The following is a 24,654-nucleotide window of genomic DNA, read 5'->3' as shown; positions in this document are numbered from 1 at the left end:
ATCAGTGCATGTAAATGTCAATTGACATATAAGGTTAAGTAATTACTCCTATATCAAGGATTCGCATATAATAAAATAACCGGATAGGACCACTCCAAATATTAGGCGCCAAATATTCTGTTACCAGGTAGCCATTGAAGTCCCAAATGTGGACGCAAGGGGTGAAATGTAATAGGATGAGAGAATCAGAAAGTAAGAGATTCGGTAGGAAATCTCCAGGTTTTTAAAGCGGCAATCATTTACACTGCAAAATCAAACTGGTTTTGCAGTGTAAATGATTGCTGCTTTAAAAAAACCTGGAGATTTCTTACCAAATCTCTCACTTTCTGAATCTCTCATCCTATTAAATTTCACCCAAGATGTGTACATGTCCACAAGTCCTTTCCGGAGGGAGGTAGGTGAACCTGGATGACTCTTTTCAAGTCGAGACGCAAAAAGAGTCCTCAAAGCTGGAATGAGTGGAGGAGTTTTATGGGAAAGTGCATTGTCCTTAACCTTAAATCCAGAATGTGGTGCTGAGCAGTAGAGCTCCTCAAGAGTATTAAAGTGCTCAGCGCTTAACTAGTTTCTCCAGGATATGAGCTTCCAGGCTTCAACAGGAGTGGAATGCTGATAGTCAATGACAGTTCCAAATATCGCAGTTAACCATAAGCATCATTATTATAATGATGTTATGCAAGATGTGTGGGGTTTTTTAGATTTCTGCAGGAGACATTGCCAATAAGAAAATGTGAGAAGTGGAGAATAAATGAAACATAATTGTGGAATATTTATTATTGTGGAACTACAAGACCCAGCATACACACTCAAAAATGCAAGCTTATGCCCATTTGGCTCATGCGTATGGTGCATATTTGTTACCCACTCTAAATCGGGTCGGAAACAAAAAAGAAAAAACTATCTATAGGCAATATATTTTTAGAGTCATATGTGGCAAGTTTAATAGTAATACCACATTTCCCAGCTGTCCATAATGTGTCTTTATGTCTTAACACAGTTTGACATTTAGGGGGAAATTTACTAAAGGAAATTTGTAAAAAATAGGTGTATTTGTATCTAGAAATACACTTATTTTTGACGTTTACTATGCCGAAAATACGGCAATTCATATTCGTATTGATAGCACATCAATACGAATACGAATTGCCGTATTTTCGGCATAGTAAATGTCAAAAATAAGTGTATTTCTAGATACAAATACACCTATTTTTTTACAAATTTCCTTTAGTAAATTTCCCCCTTATTGTAAATTCCTGACCCTTAGAAGTGATCTCGGTTGTCGGCTCAGACCATCCCTGAAAATGGTTGCAACATTTTTACTGCCACTCTCCAGTACCTCTCCAAAACGGTCTCTCACTGTCGAACCTTTTGCTTAAAAAAAAAATCCTTCTTGCGAGCCACAATACGGGGGACATATTTCTCACATATTTCGAGAACCAGGACCAACCAGCCAGCAGAGTAATTCCACAGTCAGGGGGAAACTCTATATACAAGTGCCCCCGGCAAAAGCATTCACCCGCTGACCGGTCAGCCTGGGCAGGGATCCTGGAGAAGTGGGGACCCCCCAATGAAGGCCCCCCCTCCAGAATTTACCTGCCTATGATAAAACCTGGGGCTGTCCCCGGTGCCCCTGGGCAGTGGGCACCGGGCTGATATTTGTGTAAATAATAGACAAAGCTATTGTGTATTGCTGTGGAGTTATGAGTCCCAGCAAGCCTGCACCACGAGAACCTCAACTCCCAGCATGCAGGGCATTAAAGGGACCGCTGGAACTTGTAGTTCCACAACAGTACAAAAAGTGAAATATACACACACACACACTAGTCTTAAGTTTATGCTTATGCAATTCTCAAAAGTTTTGTAAAGTTAAATATTTTTTATTTAATGGACCCTTATAGTCCGTTAACCCCTTCGGTGGTATGCCCGAACACCCAAGTGCTCCCGAGCTCTTCCAAGGCAGCACCAGCCCCAGGGGATCAGGGGCTGCTGCAGAAGACAGTGGCTGCCACTTCTGTGGTGAGTATTTCTGGGCTGGACAAACCTGCCCAGGTAGGTTTGTCCTGCCCAAAGAAAACCCACCACACAAGGGGTTAAAGGTCCACTTATGGGAGTCTGGTTATTGTGTTGTATTCAGTGCCATCAAGAGGGGAGAGTGCAGAGACTGGGCACAGCCTCTTTCCCCCCACTCAGCACAGGCTACTCAGTGATTGTGTGAGAGAGGCAGCTGAGAGAGGCACACAGCCAGCACCTCCTGCAAATTAAGGGTGTGGCAGTGCACCCTCCCAATGGCCATGCCCCTCCCATTGGTTATGCCCCCTTTTTACCGGGACACAGCCGCGAGTTCAGCGGTGCTGGTTGTATTCTGAAAGTCATAAGCTTTCCAACATATCACAATGCATGAAAACAACAGAAATAACATGGACCCTTATGACAGCACCCTTAAGGCGTGGTCCAATTAAACCCATTTTCGAAATTAGATTGTCCCTTAAGATGAGAAGGTAGTGTGCAAAGTTTGTAGACGATTAGTTAAAGTGTTCCAGAGTTATCGTGGCACATCCATACACACACACATCATTCAATTATACTTATGTAGATTAACGATTGATTACATAACAGCTACATAATGTCAGGATTGCCTACCTGACCCTCTCCTTCAGGGACAAAATGCTCTGTTCCTGGACTTCCTGGTAATGTATGATTGCCATCACCTGTGGTGAAACATCTTTCTTATCAATTACCTAGCTCCCCACAGGTCATACTTGCCTACTTTTGAAAACTAATTTCAGGGAGATTTGAGCTGCTAAAATAACGCAACGTGTCGCTGAGAGGGTGTGTCATGCTCCGCCCAGAGGGCATGTCTAACTTTACCTATGGGCGCACCTATGGCCACTATGGGGTTTTCGTGCAGTGGCAGAAGAAAACTCGGGACCACTTTGGGCCTGATTCAATTACGGATGTTGCTTCCTTGTCACACTGCACTAAACATGTGAAAGACAACTTATGCCTCTTTTGCTGCCTATACATATATAAGTATGCATTACACACATCTACCCCACAACCCTCCCCTCATATTGCAGTCAGTACACACCACTATATTACATTACACACATTCCCCCATATTACACCCAGTACATACATGCTATTACACCAGGGCTTGGCAAATGTTGAAAAATGTAGGAGCCAGGATGAAAGTGTGGGAACTAAACAAGTAAAAAACCGTGATAGTGCGCGCCGGAGGCACGGAAAAAATTACACCGCAATGCCTATTATACATGCTACACACCTATTACATATTATACAACTTGCTTGATGCCAGGGGTAACATGCTCTTTGCCAGGGGTTGCATACTCTTTGCCAGGGGTAACATGCTATTTGCCATGAGGGATTACCCCTCCTCCTCTTCCCTCTCTCTCCCTCCCCACCGTTACAATGCACGGTAATGACAAAAGCTGGGCAGAGTAGGACAATCCACCTGGCTCCGGCTGTATTAGATCAGGTCCGCGTCGTGGCTATTTCAAAACTTTAGTTCCAATTGGAGCTTGTGGTCCGACAGCCAGTCAGGAGCCACCACTGTAGCTCCTGCTTGGCTCCCGAAGCGCGAGCTCCGATTGGTCGCAAGCCATCTCCACACTGCGGACTTGATCTGACACAGCCGGAGCCAGGTGGAATCAGGTGGATTGTCCCCCACTCTGCCCGGCTGTTGCATTAACACAAACCACCACTCTGCCCAGCGTGATCAGATGCCTGGCAAATCTGGTCACCAGCAGGGTCTGGTCACCATGGCGACTTGGCCCCGGGGTTTGTCTAGCCCTGCATTACACACAGCTCTCCCATACACACACTGCCACATAACACACATAATATTCAATTATACACAGCATCCCATATTACAACCAGCACACACACACTGCTATTACACACACACACACCACACCATTACACAGTAATACATTATACACCCCTCCCTCCCCCCCCAAAAAAAATCATATTAAAGCCATTAAAACCTCTGTTTTAAATTACACACAGCCAACTCCTAAATAACACACACACATACACCTTTTATACAGCCCACCCTTTGCCCCAGGAGATACAGATCTCACCTGGCTGTGTTCTCCCTCCTGTGGAAGTGCAGGGACCCGGCAGTGAAGTGGAGCAGGCAGCTGAGCTCTCCGAAGGCAGACATAGGGCGGTATTCAATGTGAATACCTGCGAGGTGCAGCGAATCCTTTTTAGGATTCGATGCACATTCGCCACGTTCCGGAGCCAGCGGGCTCCGGTATTCAATGTGTCAGTGGCTCGCTGCCCCTGACTGGCGAATATGAGCTCCTGCGGCGAATGCCGCAGGGAGCCTGAGGACGGTGCCAGGCAGAGAGATGGAAGTCTCTCTGCCTGGCCCAGAACGTTTGTGGGGGGCAGGTGGGCTCCCCGGGTGCCAGGCAGCACAGGCTGCCCCCCGGGGGTGCCAGCAGGGGAGTGTATATTCACTATACCCGATCGTAATGATCGGGTGCAGTGAATATATGAATATGTAATGAGCGGCTCGGTTCCGGCTGCTGTGTAAAAAAAAAAAAATATATATATATTTTTTTTTAAATTAAATATATATTCATGTGCTTACAGCACATGAATAAAAGTAGCATGCCCCTCCTCAGAATAAAATTCCTGATTTTTTGACACCAAATGTAAAAAACAAAACACTTTATTTTAAAAGTTCACATTCCACTTCTCCATAAAAAGATAGCGATTCCTACTCGGTGAATCATGGCCAAAAAAACCTTCAAATGTATTCGCCATGTGGTCATTGAATAGGGTGATTCACCATTTTTGTCAAAAATTCGCCAAACAGCACAAATTCGCCATAAAAACATGGCGAATCAGGCTCATTGAATACCGCCCATAGGAGCAGGAAGGAGGAGGCAGGAGCAGGGCTTGCTCCTGAGACACGGAGCCTGGCTGCTGCTGCTGCTCTGAGTGTGGTGGGCGGGGCCAGCCTCAGCCGTGCAGAGCCCTGGCTGCTGTCAGTCTCACTCTCTCCTACTCCCGCTGATCAGCCGCACTAGAGTGACTACCTCTCAGCTCGGCCACCGTTACTTGCGGTGGCCGGCTGTGATGTGCGCATGCGCAGTCTGTCTCTCTAGGGAGGGGGTCCCAAAAACCAGGAGGATAGAGCCGGCTTGCGGGGCAGCGGGAGGCTCCTGTAAAATCCGGGAGCCTCCCGCTAAAAGCGGGAGGGTAGGCAAGTATGCCACATTTGATGGCAATCATACATTACCACGGAAGTCCAGGAGCAGAGCATTTTCTCCCTGTGGGGGGGAGGGTCAGGTAGGCAACCCTGCATAATGTAGGTAAGTCTCCCTGACAGTCAGTGAGAGTTGGCATGTGCGCCTTAGTGGATAGACCCACATCACAGTGATATTGTGGGAATAATTGTATTTTAGTATGCAGGAGCAAATCTTAAATATTTTTTATTATTTACAGGTTATATTAGTTAACATCATTTCAAAGTATGCATGCAGGAATATCACACAATATAATTGTCTTATCTATGAGTTCTATATTTTAGCTTTTTATGAATCCAGTAGATGCTCATATCTGGAACAAACCATGTTGCACAGCATGGGGAGCAAATACATTTATGTTTATTTCTGCGCAGGCTAAATACTGGCTTCTTTTGAATGTAGCCCACAAATGGTATAGCTTCATAGCTGCAATTTAGATTTCGGTTTGGAAACACCACACCTTAAAACCCTTTGAGGTCCGCACCAAAAAAAAAAGTTTATCATAAAAGGATTTCTCAACCGTTTGGTAGAGGCCTTTATCTCAAAAACTGTGGGGTCTCATTTTAAAAAACTATTAATTGTTGTTGGTTGGAATTTTTTTCCTTTGCTTTTTTGTGGTGCGGACATCATCTGTCCCCCCTTCAGTGCAGCATGGTTTTGCCCAGGTGCACAGTTACTTCATACTTGCCTACCTGACCCTCTCCATGCAGGAGAAAATGCTCTGTTTCTGGACTTCCCTGGTAATGTATGATTGCCAGCACCTGTGGGGAGCTAGGTAAAGGTGTTTCACCACAGGTGATGGCAATCATACATTACCAGGGAAGTCCAGGAACAGAGCATTTTCTCCCGCATGGAGAGGGTCAGGTAGGCAAGTATGAGTTACTTGTTTGTTTGTTTGTTTTTTTGCTTTGCTATACTTCTAAAACAGAATCACATCCTTATCCACCAGGTTCACATTGAGATAATCTAAATTGTGTTGATTAGTAGCAAGTAGTAAAAATTGCAAGTAATGTAGGATCTGATTATACAACCTGTCCCAGTTCTTCTAAATTAAATCTTGCCTCTGGGTGTACTTATATTTGAAATTGAATGTGCTTAACAATTAATTTTCCAATGTATCCTAATGTGGCCAGCAAGCAGGCAGAAAATAATATAGTCATGCCCCCATGTGGGCTAAAGAAGAACTACAGTCTCTAAAACTTGCTCTATAGACCGGGGCATAACTAGAACTGTCTGGGCCCCATAGCAAAATATTTTTCTCCCAACACACACACACAGTGTCACACACTCTCCTGCATGCTCCTGCGACCAGCAGCTTCCCCCGGCGGCTTCCTGGCAAACAGCTGTGTCCCCCTGCGGCCTCCCCGTCAGTATCTCCTTTTCATCAGTGACTATCTCTGGTCACTGATGAAAAAGAGACACTGAGCAATATCATACCCCCCAACATGACCCCCTCCAGGAGGGACACATTGCTCTGTTCCTGGACTTCCCTTTTAATTAATGATTGCCATCACCTGCGTGGAAACACCTTTCTTATCCATTAACCTGTTGAAAACAGGTGATGGCAATCATATATTCACAGGGCAGTCCAGAAACAGCGCGTTGTGTCCCTCCTGGAGGGGTCATGTTGGGAGGTATGCTATATATTGCCAGCAATCATATTGCTCTGTGTGTACGGAGCTGTAGGGATGGTAGCATTGACGTCCAGGGACCAGGGGCACACTGACACACACATACACAGTATATTGAAAAAGGACTGGGAGCACACTGACACGTTATGCAATATATATATATAGATTAGGGTTACCACCTAGCTCCTTTAATTCTGGACACATATTAATTACACAGGTTCTGTGGCTGGCTGACTTCAAGACTCCACTTCACCTGATTTTAAACTGCCACAGAACCTGTATAATTAACATGTGTCCGGAATTAAAGGTACTAGGTGGTAACCCTAATATAGATATATATATATATATATATGTATAGATATCGATATAGATATATCTTCTTCATGGATCAGCACTAACCGTTACACCAGGGTTGCCCACCTCTGTCCCTGGACTCCCCTGGTAATGTATGATTGCCAGCACATGTTGGGAGCAAGGTAAAGGTGTTTCACCACAGGTGATGACAATCATACATTACGAGGGAAGCCCAGGAGCAGAGCATTTTCTCCCTCATGGAGAGGGTCAGGTAGACAGCCCTACTTTACACTCTGGGGTGTATTCAATGCAGCCGGCGAGGGGGTTAAACGGGGATTGCCGAAAACAAGCAATCCTCGCCGTTTAACCACTGCGCCGGCTGCTCAACATATTCAACTTGCCAGGGATCACAGCTTGCAGAAATCATTGAATACACCACACTGTGCTGGCTCTGGTGCCCTCTTCTATATATATATATATACACACCACAGCCACTTGCATCACTTCATCCAATATCAATGCAGTTGAAAGAATAAGGTACTGTCACAGTGTACTAATGATTGCTCGATATGATATCACTGTGCTATGGTTAGGAGTACAGTCGTGCTGCTATGATTATGGGGACATAACACAGTACATGTGTGACATCACAGAAGAGCCGGGTACAGCAGGGCAGTGGACTCTCTTTCCAATGTTTGGCGATTCACCAGGTACAACTGCTCACACTGGTAATGCTCAATCAGTTGGACAACACTAGGGAACACCTGGGGAAATAGGAACCAGCATCAGAGGTGATGAGCAGACAACAAATTATGGAACTGAAGTTGGAGAAAGAGAAGAGGAAAGTCACGGAGAACAATAGAAGTGTCTGTACATATTGATGCTAAGATGTCAAGCAAATGGATAAAAATGAAAATAGAGACAACAGTTTTATCTAATATGGCATATATAGGAGTAGTGTTGTGTACAGCTACACACTATGTGAAGCTGTGTTCAGTAAAGCAGTGGTCCTCAACCGCGGTCCTCAAGGCATATCAACAGTCCATGTATTACGGCTATCCATGCTTAGGCACAGGTGACTTAATTTTTACCTCGGTCAGCTTGATTATACCATCTGTGAATAAGCAGGGATAGCCATAAAACCTTAACTGTTGGTGTGCCTTGAGGACCGTGGTTGAGGACCACTGCAGTAAAGGATGGTAAAACGTACAACAAGGCAAAATATGTTGTTATGTATGAGATCTTTACTGTTGTATAATCTGTTTATGTAACATAACAGATATTACACAACCACCTGTCACACATGCAGGTACTAGCACATCCCTATTAACATCTGGGACGCGTCCTCCATTAATGAGACGTTAATAACAGGGGGCAGCGCTCAGAGTTAATATGTGCTACAGATTGAAAGCAACTAAAAGTAATATTTGGGGCTCATTTACAATGCCTGGCTGAAGCACAGTGTTTAAGCTCACATAGAGATGCTGTGCTTCTAGATTCTAGATTTATGCTGGTGTACTGACATTCTGCCAAAGCACGTGGGTTAGCTGAGCAAGTTGGTGGTGTTTGCAGAAGGGCTGACACTTGCATCAGCTGATGGCGTCAGTCTGGTGCAGTGAGGTGCTCCTTGGTAAGTATGGAGTAGGGACACTGCATACCTCCCAACATGACCCTCTCCAGGAGGGACACATTGCTCTGTTCCTGAACTTCCCTCTTAATGTATGATTGCCATCACCTGTGTTGAAGCACCTTTCATATTGATTAACCTGTTCAACACAGATGAAGGTAATCATACATTAAGAAGAAAGTCCAGGAGCAGAGCATTGTGTCCCTCCTGGAGAGGGTCATGTTGGGAGGTATGCACTGGTGACCAAGGTCTACAGTGCAGTCCAAAAGCAAAACCTAATTCTGCGACAGAGGGGCACAGAGGGTTAATATGTAGAGATTACTGCAAAAAAGACTTGCTCAGCTGGCAAAGAGAGGGGCTCACCCCTTACCTTTAAAGTGCCCAGTAATACAGGTGAAACTTAGTGATATCTAAGGAGATTACTGGTAGGTTTTCTATTATTAAGAGGCGGGGCTACTGATGTGGCCTGACCAGTTGTCTTCTCAGATTTTGTGACTTCCACAAATCCTCGTTATATGTTTATTTTGTTGCGGAATCTCCAGTGCACCTATGCCCAAGGGCAGGGCTGGCCAAGCGGGTCCTCGAGACCTACCAACAGTTCATGTTTTCCAGACCACCTAGCTGGTGAACAGGTGCAGCCTTTACTAACTTTTTAAAACATGTGCTGCATTCATTTCTGATACATTCTACAGATCCACAGGTGGCCTGGAAAACATGAACTGTTCGTAGATCTGGAGGAACATCATTGGACACCTGATCAAGGGCTATCAGTACCATATAGGGATGACAATCGTGGGATCAAGATCTGCAAGATCCTGAGATTAAGGGCATTTTTGGCCAGGTTCTCCATCCTGGGAGTGGAGCCCCCAATCCTGGGATTTCGGGATGGAAATGTGCATGCGCATTTGATCTCTTTCTGCCGGGCAGTGCTGAGCAACAGCAGCGCTTGGCTCATGTGCTGCCCGGTAAGCATAAGTGGCTCCGCAGTGTGATGTTAGTGGTCATGCTGCGCAGCACCTGCCCCCTGCCATGCCCGCCCACCTGCTGAGGGACAGCTTCTAAACAGTTTCCAGCGTGTCCCGTCCTCAGGAGGCCATTCCCTTGAATCCCACAATTGTAAAAATGGCCTGCCAAACCAAGTGCACTTTGTAACTGAGATTCATTTTCTTTGGCACACCAGACTTTTTACCGCACTGGAACCTGTACTGCCATACTACCTGGCATGTAATAACCTAATCTGCATTTCACTACCATTTCTTCACAAAGGAACACTCACGACTGTATCTCTGTATAGACATGATTGTTTCTAGCAGGAGACAGAAGGCCCACCCATGTGATTATGGCACAAAACCATCCTGGTCACTCACCTCCTCGTTCCGCTTGCCCTCTTTCCCCAATGAATATCCACGGTTGCCCACAGCTCGTATGGGGATGTTGAAAATGTGATCATTGTAGAGCACAACCAGGGTATATGGCTGCAGATTACTATGTGCTGTGCTCATGCGCACCAAGAAGCAGCCGTCCTACAGAGAGCATATACGTAAGTTATTAGGAGGAAGGCTGGAAACCTGACCTGGAGGTTTCTGCAGCAAATGAAGGTGAGACAAGGGTATTGCTGCTGGGTTATCAGAGCAATTATTGGGTATTTGTGGCAGCTAAGACAAAATACATCTCAATGCAGGTCAAGTTTGGCTGCAAATCCCCGAATACCCCTTTCACACCGGCCACCTGGCATTTTTGAGTGCCACGTCATTTTGCGGTTGCAGCCTGGCTACAATTCACACCACCCGCAAATTACCAGGTTAAAGCTTTTCAACACAGGAATTTTCTGAAAAACCCGGGTTTTTCTGTGGTGTGAAAGGGTCAAAATAGGTCTTAATCCCGGCACTCTGACCCTGGTCAAGAGCAGGGTTGAAATGCCAGGATTTAAGACCCGTGTTGACCCTTTCACACCAAAGAAAAACCCAGGTTTTCAGCAAATTCCCATGTTGAAAAACTTTAGGGCAGGATGTACTAAGACGAAACTGCGGTAAAACCCTCGTTTTACCGCATTTTCAAATGTACTATTACCCGCCCGCCGTGGCATCACAGGGCAGGGTATAGCCACCTTTGGGTGGTGATACCCTATAGAAGCCTATGGGCTTCTATCGCCGCCCGCTGCCCACCGTCCTCCAACTCCTACCCCACTCTGTGCTTCTGCTTCTCCCCCAGCAGCATGTCACAGCTGGGGATGTCCTTCCTGCTGCAGGGGGGAGGAGGAAATGCCGGGCACCACCGCAGAGCCCAGAGGTGACGGAGACCAGCACACCACATTACAGGTATCGCGGGGGGGCTCCATCACCGCACTGTGATTCTAGCCGAGGGGCAGCAATGTATGTTAATACATCGCGCCCTTAACCCTGTAAATTTGAGGGTGTTGTGAAAGGGGTATAAATCAGAACATGTTATAGTGTGTAGTCACAAGAAATGACTGTTTGTATAGGTGGGGTCTATGTACTAAGCCTTGAAGAAATATAAAGTACCAACCAACCAGCTCCTGATTGTAATTTTTTAAACACAGTCTGTAACATGACAGTTAGGAGCGGGTTGGCTGATATTGAATCTCTCTCCGAAGTATAATACATTAGTAAAGTATGGCTAAGGAATAGAGACATAGGCAAACAGGACTAAACACTGCTACGCTGAAGCAATATAAGGGATTTGACCTATCAAAGCAAATACAAGAACCAATATATTATATCAGAATCAAAAGTATATAATAATAATATGTTTTGTCAGAGTGGTATTTGGTGATGGTTAATGCAAGTTGGGTAGTTAGTAATAAACTAGTGTCGCTATATAACTAAAAATAGTCAGTTTATCATACATGAAGCAGTGAAAAGAGTGGAGAAGAGTGCCATGGAAACCAACCAGCTGCTATATGCACTTGATAAAGGTTTCTTTAAGGCTGACTGGTTGCCATGGTAACTTCTCCACTGGCACACTTCTCTACTCTTCACTGCCTCATGAATAGACCCCAGTGTGATAACTTAAGGTCCCCGCTGTTTAGCAATGGGTAAGCAGTGTAATGGGAAAAAGGTGGAGTTATTAAAGGCTGTTGGGGTCAGTGAACTAAAATGTGTGAGTCCTTGGCAGTAATCTCAGTGTGTGGTTACACTAATCTCTTAATTATTAATCCGTACCTTATTAATTTTGCTCAGCGCTTTCTCTGCTTCTTTGCGCTCGATTTTTCCTCCATACCAAGATTTGCTCATCAATCCCATATCCTGTATACAGCACAATATTGGTAAAGGGAAATGGCTTTCTATCTATTTTGATCATTTACATGATTAAATGATGTATTTTTATTGCACAACTATGATTATGACAGAGCCAGAGCGGGGTCTGTGGTGGGCACAGTGACAAGCGGGACAGGGACAATCCCCCGGGTCAGGTCGGGTGTTCTTATGCGCACTGCCCAGCTGTGTGAGAAGCCAGAGAGACTGAGGCATAGATAAAAGTTCCATCTGAAAGTACTGCACTCGTCACCCAGACATAGGGTACCCATTGGAGTCAACATCTTGGGATTTCCACTGGTATCATTACTGAGGAGGGACAGTACTGCATTGTGTGTTCGCTTATTGGAGAAGAGGATACGCTACCTCATCAGGAGAAACCTACGGTATTTGTGTGGCATTGTCCATTCAGCTTTCGAAATTGGGAGATGAGGACCGCTCCCTTATTTACAGGGTTGTACTCCTTTTCCTCATTTGTTTTCAGGCGCCATCGGAGGGGACACTCACATCTTTGTTTGTTTGCAGGATCTCAGAAAAGACTGACCGACCAGCGGGGCCGCGCATCTGATCGGGATTGCATCAAAAAGGCAGCGAAATTGCCCAAAACATGGCCGATTTACATACAAACGGTCGAGATTGCATTTAAATTGGCTCGTTTTGGGCCATATCGTCCTGGTGTGTACCCCACATAACTGTGGCATACAATATACTTCAGCAGCCTACTGACTTGTTTATACTGGGAGAAAGTGGCTCACCAAAAGTGGGTGGTGTAAAAATAGCACAGGAACCCGAACTACAGATAAGCATGTTTTCATCAAATAAGTATGTGAAAGGACCCCTCTGTATAATCATAATCCGGAGAATGAGCTACATCAAATGTCATATAATAATAATAATAATAATAATAATAATAATAATAAGTATTTTGACAATTAAAAGTAATGGGAGGTGAGGATTAAAAAAAAAACCTGTTTAAAACTACTGTTACTACTGATAAGCTATCCACCTTCTCGCCAGTCTGGCAAAGATTCCATGAAAATACGTTGTTTATCAGTTTCTGTTTTAACTCTTTTTAGTTTATGAAAATTATTTGCTATTTCATTTTACACTATATTTAACTTATTGTGACTCTCCTTCATATTAAACCCAATTTTATAATGTACTGTCTTTGTGTTTTTAAGTCCATGTGCCGGATAACTATATACATGTTGATTGATTCATTTAATACGCCTGATTCGATAGAGGCCAGCTGCATTTCAAAATGAAAACAACTCTCCATACAGGAGCACTATAAGATGCTAGAAGTGCAAACTCACAGCGCCGAGGTCATGGCTTCGATTTCCAACCTGGCACTAACTGTGAGGAGTTTGTGTATTCTCCCCGTGCTTGCGTGGGTTTCCTCCAGGTACTCTGGTTTCCTCCCACAATCGATGGGCGTTCCCATGGCCCAGCACTGTCACCGCCCCCGTCTGCAACCGCCACTCCCTCCCCTCTGCGAACTGCCCGGCTAATGAGCAACTCACCACAGCCGTTCGCAGTCGGGCTTTGCACATGCGCAGAAATGTGCAGGGGCCGGGGCCGAATTCGTTTCACTACGTGTGAACCAGAATCGGCCCCTTAGATCTGAGCTAGGATAAGCCCCTCCTCCACTCACCTATAAGTTTGCCAGAGTAGAACACAGTTCTGCACAGGAGAAAAACTGCAGCTTCAAATTGGAATTGGGGGATGCTCGCACAGGTCTGAATTCTTCCCCGTCCCATGCAGGGGGTGTACCGGGGTGGACAACCAGCGTTTCATGGGCATGAAACGGTGGGCGTGCCCATAGAAATGCAGGGCGGGCCCCAGAGAACGCAGGCATTCCCCCAGAGGACGCAGGCATGCTCAGGGTGGGTGGATGACATCACATGACATCAGCACCTGCTCCCAACTCAGACAACAACGTGCAGCAGAAAAGTAAGTCCTGGGCCACCTTTCTGCTGCTAACTGAGGAAAAGCCATGAAATGATTTCTCCTCTGTGAGGGCGCTTGCGAGCGAATAGCTAAGCGTACACATCCACTCAGAGTGCAGTGAGGGGATCCGGCCGTCAGGGGGTCGTGGGTTCAGATTGTATTGTAAAAGTGGAGAAAATGGCGGTTTTGGTGTGATACCTGAAACATAGGTGCCGATTTATGTTTTGCTGGAGGGTGCTTAAGTAAAAAATATAGGGGAGTGGCTTCATGGGGAAGGGGCGTGGCCACAAAAATATTACCAATTTATATTACACAGCACAGTTGTCTCCAATATTCAAATTACGGCAGCAGTGCCAAATATATAAATGCCCCCCACAGTGCAGGTACATAAATTCCCCCACAGTACCTGTGCTGGCTATGAGGGAGGGGGAGTGCGGTGGGACATGGGCAGATGGGTCGATGCTGAGCTACTCAGTCAGTGCGCGGTATGCAGCACCAGCGTCTGACATCAGACGCCAGCGCCACACAGCACACACAGAGCACACACAGGCTGGCCCGCCCCACATCCGCGAATTACTCCGCGGACGGAATACACTCTTCCCGCTATCCCGGCATACTGTTTCCCAGGCGGCAGGTCCGGCGATGCGGGTGCTGCAGCCGCAAATTAGCACGGTAATACGGCGGCCCAGCAGAGGGACTCAGGCCCGTGGGTGCTCATCAATTTCCGTGGGTGCTCAAGCCCTTGAGCACCCACAAAAATTCTGCACCTATGGCCCGGATGCCATATTTACTAGCTTATGCTGATGGTAGATTCTCTAGGGCTAATGTATTGGATCAATGAGACTACAATTAGGGAGCTGAACTGCTGACTGACTCCACAGTCACAATGGGCAACTCAAGTATTGGCACCAGTCCCATACTGGGTGCAAGAGATTTGTATGAAACCGGCTTCCCTTCCCCATAGAAACCACTCAGAGTGGCACGGACCTCAAGCTATATTCCACAATGCGCTCAAAAGACAGAACAGCTTAGTGCAATCGCATTGTCATCTCCTATTTCCCACCTTGAAACACATTTCACGCAAAGCCAGATCTGGTGAACAACCATCAGACTCTGAGACACAAAATGCGGAGATACATATCTGCTCTTTTGCTGTATACTTAATGCACTATTTGCATATTCGAAAAGATGTTTCACTGAGAATGAGCCCCAGAGTGTGTGCAATATACAATGACTGGTACTTGTTTCCTAGCACGGCGATTGTTATCTTAAGCATCGGGACCAAAAAAATTGCGTTGATCGCATCGCATGCAACCAAATCGCATGCGACGCGATCGAGGCGATTTTTACATCGGAATCAATGTAAAATGGTCCCTGAGACCATTTTACCATTGGGCCCAATGTTAAAAGTCCCGGAAACCCCAATTTTAATTGCATACCCCCCCTCATGGGTGAAATGGTCCCCCATTGTTAACGCCACCCCACGAAGAACGCCAACCCGAAGCGTGGCGAGCGCAGCGGTACGCGTCCTCGGACCTTTTCATAACCCCACTATCCACGTCGGCGTGGAGTTGAGTTTATAAAGTGTGGCGAGCGCAGCGAGCCACCGAGCCCGAAGCGTGGCGAACGCCGCAAGGGGACGTGCATAACTTCACAGGTATTACGCGGCCCCTCGCCACGCTTTGGGCTCGGTGGCACGCTGCGCGCGCCACACTTTATAAAATCAACTCCACGCCGACGTGGATAGTGGGGTTATGAAAAGGTCGGAGGACACGTACCGCCGCCCCTCACGGGCTCGCTGCGCTCGCCACGCTTCGGGTTGGCGTCAATAGTGGGCTGGCGTTAACAAGGGGGGACCATTTACCATACTTAATACCCATAAGGGGGCATATACAATCAAAAAACGGGCACATTGGCCCATTTCACATTGTTCCCTATGTTAAATCGCGTTTATCGTGTCAAACGCATCGCATGCCATTATAATGGCATGCGATCGACGCGATCAACACGATTTTGCCTTTGACAGCTCATTTAACATTGATCTCTATGAGAAAATCGCGTCGCTCGCATCGCATGCCATTATAATGGCATGCGATGGACGCGATCAACGCGATTTTCTCTTTGCCGGCAATAAAGCCTGGTAATTGACAGAAAATCGCGTCCATTGCGTTGATCGCATACCTTAAGTACCTTAACTTAAGGTATGCGATTAACCCTGATGGGCGCGGTGCTAGGAAACAAGTACCCAATGACTAAACCAAGGCACTAAACACTGGTACTAAACTAAGGTGTGCATGCCACAGTAACTAACCACCTTCTAATACTGGGCTTCTGATGTCATCCGAATTCTTTTCTGTGTATGGAAGCCATATTCTACCTACAGTACATGAATATGACAGTGTGGCAGCCATAGCATCCATCAGAGGCCAGCAAGATAGCTCTCCACAGTCCAAACAGTAACACTGCCACCACATGGTCATGGTGTGCACTGCACTTCTCCTTCTACAGAAATTTTGGATGTAAGCACTGCCACTAGTATTGAGTTTACGGTGTAAAGGCCCCCATACACATGTGAAATTTTACTAATTCACGGGAAAGGGGAATTGGGAATCTTGTGAGATTTTGTCAGATTTGACCCAATTCAGACAGATAGGGCCAATAATCTGATGGTGACTGACAAGGACCTGATGCATGCTTGTGTGCACATCAGATCTGATCCAAGAGATTGATCCTCCTGCACATAGGATCTATCTCATCTGGTCAGACATGTACACATTGGGGGACATTTTTCCCAGCTTGCAATTTAGTGCCCGCCCCCCCTGGGAGTGATTTGCTGATCTGTCCTACCCACACAGCAGGAGGCAGCCGCAGGCCACAGCCATTTCAGAGCACAGCGAGCAGAGCAGTCGGTAAGTACATTGTGGCTGTTTAATTATTTATATATTTATTTAAATGATGTCATAAGAAGTTCGGCACCATAAAGTTCGACCTACTTTCTGGTGACCCAATGACTGTATCCCGATGAGGGCAACTAGATAGTATTTATTATAATTAATTCCAACATTTGTTCACAACACAGCCAAGGACACTCTTGGCATCCCCTAGGACCTCCCATCTGTACACATGCAATTTTGCCAGATAAATCTATTCAATTTATTGGACTGAATTGCATGTAAAAATCAAGTTAACAAATCTCATGTAGCACTCCGGGGAAGCTGCGGGGGAAGGTCACAGTCAATCAGGTCCAACTTATGGGGCCTTTAGTGACATGGTACAGGTTGGGCTCACACCTAAAAAACAATATCATACAATATCATATTCCTCACATGTACATACTCACCGCCGAGCGGTTACTGGAATTACCACCGCTGCCTGCAGGAAAGCAACAGTTCATCTGATTTAGATATATACTGTATTGTAGTATGCAGTTATAAAAGTATTTTCTTTTAAATGAAATAATTCATTTTATACAGTGTGTTGTTGATCACAGTAATAAAAACACAATACATTTTTACAGATATGTATTTGACACAAAAATCTTCATCGATCATCATTATAATCCTCATCAGTCTATGAGGGCTGCATCTGCTGTTCATACTTGGGGGTGATGGCTATGCCAAAATTATTTATTTACTAGTTAAAAGCCCATCAAAATGATGTCTTAGTCCATATCTGCTTCTACCTCCAATCTCTGTCTTCATGGCTCCCTCTCTCCATGTACAGAAAGTTTGAAACAGATCATTTTGTATTCACTTTCTGTTAAGGAGTAACTTGGTCTATCAAGTGGCCTCTAGTGGTCACTGGCGGTACTTCACCTCAGAGGTGAGGAGGATTTAGCCATATAGATAGATAGATATAGTTATCTTTCTAAGTATCTATCTATCTATCTATCATAGCAGTAGTTCTCCTCAGCAGGACTCCGGGACCAACATGCCATGCCGGGCGTTCTCCACGAACACCACCGTGCACCGATGCCCCTCTCCTCCGGCTGTGATGGAAAGCCGCCAGCCAGTTAGTAGTATGAAGCAAGTTGCATCACACAGCCATGCCCCAAACTCGTTTCGTCATCAAGACTTCTTCAGAGGGCCTGGCTTGTGTGATGCATAGTACAAGAATTATACCCCGTCCATCTAATCCCCTCCAGCGCTGGGACCAGTATACAGGTGTCCCCCCCCAGAACCCCCGGGCAGCAGCGTCCACACCCCCCCCCCCCTCGCAGCCCAGCATGAGCCGCCTGTCCCCGCTCACCTCCTCGGCTCCCCCGTCCATCCAGCCCCCCCCGCCGATCACTGCCCATCATGCGCCCTCACACGGAGCTGGGGGGCGGCGGCATGCTGGGCACAAGAGGAATCTTCACCCGATTCCCTGCGCTGCCCAGAGAGGGGGAGGGGGCGGCGCTTTTCACAGGGGCTGCTGCTACTGCTGGTGCCGAGGAGGTGAGCGGGGACGGGCGGCTGTCTGCCCTGACTCGCCGTCAGCCTGTAGGTTCCGGAGCGGGGCAGCAGCGGAGTGCGGGCAGCGGGAGCCCGATGTGGATGTCCCGCTGCCTCCTCCTCACCCTCTGGAGGGGGGGGTGGGTACTGCTTTTCACTATGATCGGAGAGACACAGGCAGCAGCAGCGCAGGGTGTGCTGATGATGAGAGGGAAAGAGAGCAGCCAGCGGTGCTGATGGAGAGCGGGCAGGGGGGGGGGGGGATCACCTCACCATGCGCCCCACTGCCCGCTCTCCATCAGCAGCACTCTCCGTCTGCTGGCTGCTCTCTGTCAGTCTCATCATCAGCACACCCTGCGCTGCTGCTGCTGCCTGTGTCTCTCCGATCATAGTGAAAAGCGGTACCCACACCACCACAACACCCCCCCAGGGGGCAGCGGGACATCCACATAGGGCTCCTGATGCCCGCACTCCGCTGCTGCCCCGCTCCGGAACCAACAGGCTGATGGTGAGTCAGGGCAGACAGCCGCCCTTCCCCGCTCACTTCCTTGGCGCCAGCACTAGCACAAGCCCCCGCTCTCACCCTGGGCAGGGCAGATCACTGCCCCGGACACTTGCAGGGACCCTCTGCCCCCGCGCGACCATTCCCTTCCCTGCGCTGGGGGGGGGGGGATACCATTTCAGACCCGTTCTAGACACCAAATAAACGGGTCTGAAACGGGTAGGACCCTCCATATTTACCGTTTCCAAAAAACAATTTTTTGGAAACGGTAAAATCACTCTGCACCTTTCAGACTGCACACATTACCGTTTTGAAACGGTAAAAAAACGGCAATATAATGGTTAATAATGCCCCTTTCAGACCGCACTTTTAAAACGGTAAATTGCCGTTTTTTTACCGTTTTAAAACGGTAATGTGTGCGGTCTGAAAGGTCCAGTCCCACTTAACCGGTTAGAAAATGCCGTTTTTTCTAACCGGTTAAAATGCAGGGTCCTACCCGTTTCTGAACCGGTATTTTAGCGCAAAAATCGGCTCAGAAACGGTATTTAGGACCCAGCCAATGAGCTGGGTCCTAAATTCAGCACAGTGAATACTTAATGAGCGCTCATTAAGTATTCACAGCACTGGAGCCCCCCCCCCGCGCGTGTCGACGCCCCCCCGCGCGTGTCGACGGCCCCCCCGCGTGTCGACCCCCCCCGCGCGTGTCGGCGCCCCCCCCCCCGTGTCGACTTACCCCGTGCCGGTATCTCCGTTGTGGTTCCCGGCACTGCAGCTCAGTATGCTCGGAAAGCACTTATGAAAAAAGTGTCTTTCAGAAAATGGCTGCCCCCCATACGGAAGACAGTTTTTTTAAACAGGGTTTCCTATGGGGCAGCCATTTTCTGGAAGACACTTTTTTCATAAGTGCTTTCCGAGCATACTGAGCTGCAGTCCACAACGGAGGTACCGGCACGGGGTAAGTCGACACGGGGGGGGGGCGCCGACACGCGGGGTGGGGTGGGGGGGGCGTCGACACGCGCGGGGGGCGTCGACACGCGCGGGGGGCGTCTACATGCGCGGGGGGGCGTCGACATGCTCTCGGTCGACACGCGAGGGGGGGGGGGAGCTGCACGGAGGGGAGGGCTGAAGGCTGCACTGGCTTTGACCCTGTATTTGGAAAGTTTCCAAAAACGGGTCTGCCAGTGTCAAAAATTCGGCACTTAAACGGTAATATACCGTTTAAGTGCTGCGGTGTGAAAGGGGTTTTATCTGGCAGACCCGTTTTTGGAAACGTTTCCAAATACAGGGTCAAAGCCAGTTATGCGGTCTGAAAGCAGCATAAGTGCGGTCTGAAAGGAGCATAAGTCCTGTAGAGTTTTCATGATGCCATTCGCACCAATACAAGACATTCCTTCATAAATACCTCTTTTTATAATATTATCAGGAACATCACCATGTCTAAAAGAATGTATCCCCTCATTAATAATTCAATTTAAAAAGCGCCATTGTTACAAGCGGCAATTCGCGATCACTATTATATCAAACTGAGGCTTCTTCATCTCATTATTCTATTTGCACCTATTTTTCAATAGAGTGACTTTCCAATATTAGTTTATCACGATCACATAATACCAAATACAGGGTGAAACATTGTTACTCTTTTATCTACATCTAACGTGTTACTATGTATCACAAGAATGACACCGTGACATTTCCTATTTCACAGAGTCCTCAGTGTTTTTTTCTTCAAACATAAGGGATCTTGCATTATAGATAGGATCATATTAGCCATTGATCCTATTTATCATGCATCTATTTATTCTGCATCTGGGCCCACAAGTTCCGCCACTGACCACAAGCACACCATCTCAGATGTATCTAAGGGGGAGAATTATCAAATCAAATCTTTGAGAGGAGAAATTGCTCACGGCAATTAATCAGCTTCTAAAGCTGGCTACACACTATCCGATAGTGAGTTTTCATCCAATAGTTGCTCCTATCTGACACAACATTTGTTGGTTGGTGTGTACCAGACTACCAGTACACAATGTCTAGCTCAGTGTGTACTTTTCTTCAAAAAGGGGGTCTTTTTACACTGAGCGCAGAGTTTACCCATATCCTTAACTTGTACTATCTTCAGATCTACCTAACCAGGATTCGGAGGTTGGGAACAATGTAGTGTATGCAGCGTACCAGATCGCAATCTCCCAATATGACCATTGCATGAGCCTATGGTTATTGGGTCCATCAGCCAATTCTCAGCTGATTGGTCTGGTACTTGGATAGCGTGCATCTGGCTTAACTGTATTTTTTCTAGCACAGCCTGTAAAATGACAGAAGCTAATTGGTTGGTACTTTATCTCTCCCATAATTGATCAATCTTCCCCAAAAACATTTTTTTTTGTCTCCCTGAAATCCTGGTACCAAAATAACCTCAGTAGGACTGAGTAAGTACGGATGGGAAAAACAATGGGCCAAATGTAATAGGGTGAGAGTTTCAGAAAGTGAGAGATTTTGGGAGAGTTTTCCCATTTTTTTAAAGCAGCCATCAATTACATGGCAAAGCCAGGTTGATTTTGCCATGTAATTGAGTGCTGCTTTAAGAAAAATGGGAAAACTCTCCCAAAATCTCTCACTTTCTGAAACTCTCACCCTATTACATTTGGCCCAATGAGTAATATGGCCTGTGCTTTTGTTGTTTTCATTTATTTACTTTTTATATTTTAGAATCTGATTTTTTTTTGGTCACTTGGCTATTAGTAGCTAGTTACATATCTCCCAACTGCCCCAATTACAGCAGGACATTCCCGCTAATTGGACGCTGTCCCGCTGTCCCACTTGCGGGTTGCAGTGTCCACTGCAGGACGGCTGGAATAGACCGTGATCACCGCTGTTCTGCAAGGCTGTTCGGAAAGCCCCCAAAATGAATAAAAGGGGAGTTTTGGCGCTAGGACACTCCCCTTAAACTGAGGCCACATACACAGGCGCAGCAGGTCCCGATACAAGAATGAACATAGTTGGGAGGTATGCGGTTATGATTATTGGTATTCTCATACACTATCTGCTGATGCATGATGACGTATTCTACTATACACTTTCTCAGGAAGCGGTACATCTGTCAGAATGAACTTAGGTCTACAGTCATTAGGTCGACCCCACTAGGTCGACTGGCAGGAAGGTCGACCTGACTTAAGGTCGACATGGGCCAAGGTCGACATGACTTAAGGTTGAATTTGCATAAAGGTCGACATGAGGAAGGTCGACTGGTCATAAGGTCGACATGGGTTTTTCACTGATTTTTTATCCGAATGTCGACACGGACACAGTTGGCAATGAGAATCGGACCCTCGCATCGCTCGCTTCACTCGCAATGCTTCGGGCACGGTGCCTCGCTGCGCTCGGCACACTATTTTATTCTCCCACCACGCCCTAGTGGATGGTAGGGCATGAAATACCGCCTGTCGGCACATGTCGGCTCAAAAAACAGTGAAAAACCCATGTCGACCTTATGACCAGTCGACCTTCCTCATGTCGACCTTTATGCAAATTCGACCTTAAGTCATGTCGACCTTGGCCCATGTCGACCTTAAGTCAGGTCGACCTTCCTGCCAGTCGACCTAGTGGGGTCGACCTAATGACTGTAGACCTAAGTTCATTCTAATAGATGACCGCTTCCCCTTTCTCAACTGCTCGTGTTGTTCATCTCAACTACAGATGAACAATGATGCTGGTTAGTGCCTAGCTAGAGCAGACTACAACCTGGGGCTATATTTCCTACCGCTCATCCAGAGACTTCTCATAAGAAAACCCTCATATACAAATGTGGTTTGTGTGCACTTACCTGTAGCCGTATCATTGTCTGATCTGGCCTGCCGGGAGGAAGACAAGTGCAAACAGTTATATTGGGAACCATTCAGATTTATAAGAGGCCCATACATCAGGCAGGTATTGGGCAGTGCAACATGTTGTAAATCCTTGAGTTGCTGATCGCTACCAAGAAATCGGGAGCAGCGAGTCTGAGAATTGTGCGCCTGATGCACTAAGCTTCAAATGTGATAAAAGGGAGAGTGATAAACAGCCAGCCAATCAGCTCCTGCCTGACATTTTTCAAACACAGTCTGTGACATGGCAGGTGGGAGCTGATTGGCTGGCTGTTTATCACTCTCCACTTTATCACTTTTGAATCTTAGAGCATCTGGCCTTAAATCTGTTATTTTTGTCGATTCCCCGACGGGAAAGTCCGCTGATTGCTGGATCAACACAATAAAAAGGGCCATGTATAACATGCAAAACAAAGTGTGCAAACAGTTATTTATATAGCACATATTCCGCAGCACTTTACAGAGAATGTTTGAATGTTCACATCAGTCCCTGCCCCAGTCATGTTGATTCTTTATGGGCCTGATTTTACATTGCATGCAATACAGAAAGAGCATGTAAATAAGGCACCTCTATGGCGTCTTACATTTGCGAGTGCCCTGTGCAGGAAGTCCGCTCCCCGCACTCGTGTTCACTGGCCCATTTCCAATGGGAACACCCAGTGTTTTCATGGTAACGCCCATGAGCGTGACCCCTTGCCGCTGCCCCGCGCCCACACTGCTATGTGCAGTGTGAACTTGCTGTTTGCCGTGCCCGCTCGCGCCAAGTGTCTGCACGTGAGCAAAAATACGCATGCACAGACTCTGAACATCGCTCCCCTGGGCATGCACGCAGGGGAGCGTGTAAATTAGAATGACCCCCCCCCCATGTGTGTGTGAGTGTGTAGGTACCTTACTCCACATAACGTATTTCAATGTACACACCTAGGAACCATACAGACTAGTTTTGAGTATACACTGTGAAGTGTACATGGTAGAAACATTGATACATCATTTTAATGTCCATTCTACTGTACCACCAGTATCCTTCCATTTACTACTCTTTTATTCATTTAAGAATTTCTAGTTTGGGGACTTATCGGTGGTAATGCAACTCATACAAGAGTTTGGGGGATATTCCGGCCTCTCAATGAACTGGGATAAATCCAACTATATCCAGCTGGGAATTGAGGGTGCAATGAGCCTAGTGCCTGTAGGACAGTTAAAGAGGGTGGAAAAATTCAGATACTTGGGTATCTTATTTACCAGAAACTCAGGAGACTTTATCTCCCAAAATATAATTCCATATATTAGTTTATTAAAATCCAAATGCCGTAGTTGGTCCAGACTTCAGATATCTCAAATAGGACGGGTTAATTTGGTCAAAATGGCATTATTGCCTAAATTTTTGTATATAGTACAACATTCTCCAGTTTTTATTGGGGATGAGCACTTTAGGAAGATCAAGAGCATAGTATCCTCATTTATCTGGCGGGATAAAATCCCTAGAGTAAAAATGGATGTTATGAGTCGGGATAGAGATAAAGGGGGTATGGCCCTTCCGGATTTCAAAATATATTATATGGCCGCTCAGATGGTTCAAATATGTGCCTGGGTAAGGTCTGGAGAAGACTCAGCCGAGTTGCGAAGCCTTGTGGAGTGTGTGGATCCTGACTATACACCTCTTCAGAGATTGTTTGTGAGGGGGCTCCGGAGGGATCTCCCTCCTATAATCAGCCAAGCGGTTAAAATCTGGAGATGGTCTTGTAAACTAACAAAAGCAGTTGGTCTCGATCCGGACACTCCAATTCTTTCGCTAACAGGTAT

The 24,654-nt window shown here is 46.6% G+C and overlaps 1 protein-coding gene across 1 annotated transcript in view; it reads right to left on the bottom strand.

Annotated features, from left to right (window-relative positions):
* Window positions 1-7,210: 7,210 nt before the first annotated feature.
* The window catches only part of SH2D6 (SH2 domain containing 6), a 63,365-nt gene continuing 45,921 nt past the window's right edge, over window positions 7,211-24,654 (bottom strand). The window contains exons 10-14 of the mRNA XM_083179809.1: window positions 22,812-22,839; window positions 17,397-17,428; window positions 12,014-12,097; window positions 10,199-10,354; window positions 7,211-7,968 (exon numbers count right to left, since the gene is read on the bottom strand). Coding sequence (XP_083035935.1) covers window positions 7,852-7,968; window positions 10,199-10,354; window positions 12,014-12,097; window positions 17,397-17,428; window positions 22,812-22,839 — 417 coding nt within the window. The 3' untranslated portion in view covers window positions 7,211-7,851. The remainder of the gene's footprint in view (window positions 7,969-10,198; window positions 10,355-12,013; window positions 12,098-17,396; window positions 17,429-22,811; window positions 22,840-24,654) is intronic.

This window comes from Crinia signifera, chromosome 4, assembly GCF_055691185.1.
Source record: "Crinia signifera chromosome 4, ASM5569118v1, whole genome shotgun sequence".
Lineage (NCBI taxonomy): Eukaryota > Metazoa > Chordata > Amphibia > Anura > Myobatrachidae > Crinia > Crinia signifera.
This window is presented reverse-complemented; position numbering and strand designations above follow the sequence as displayed.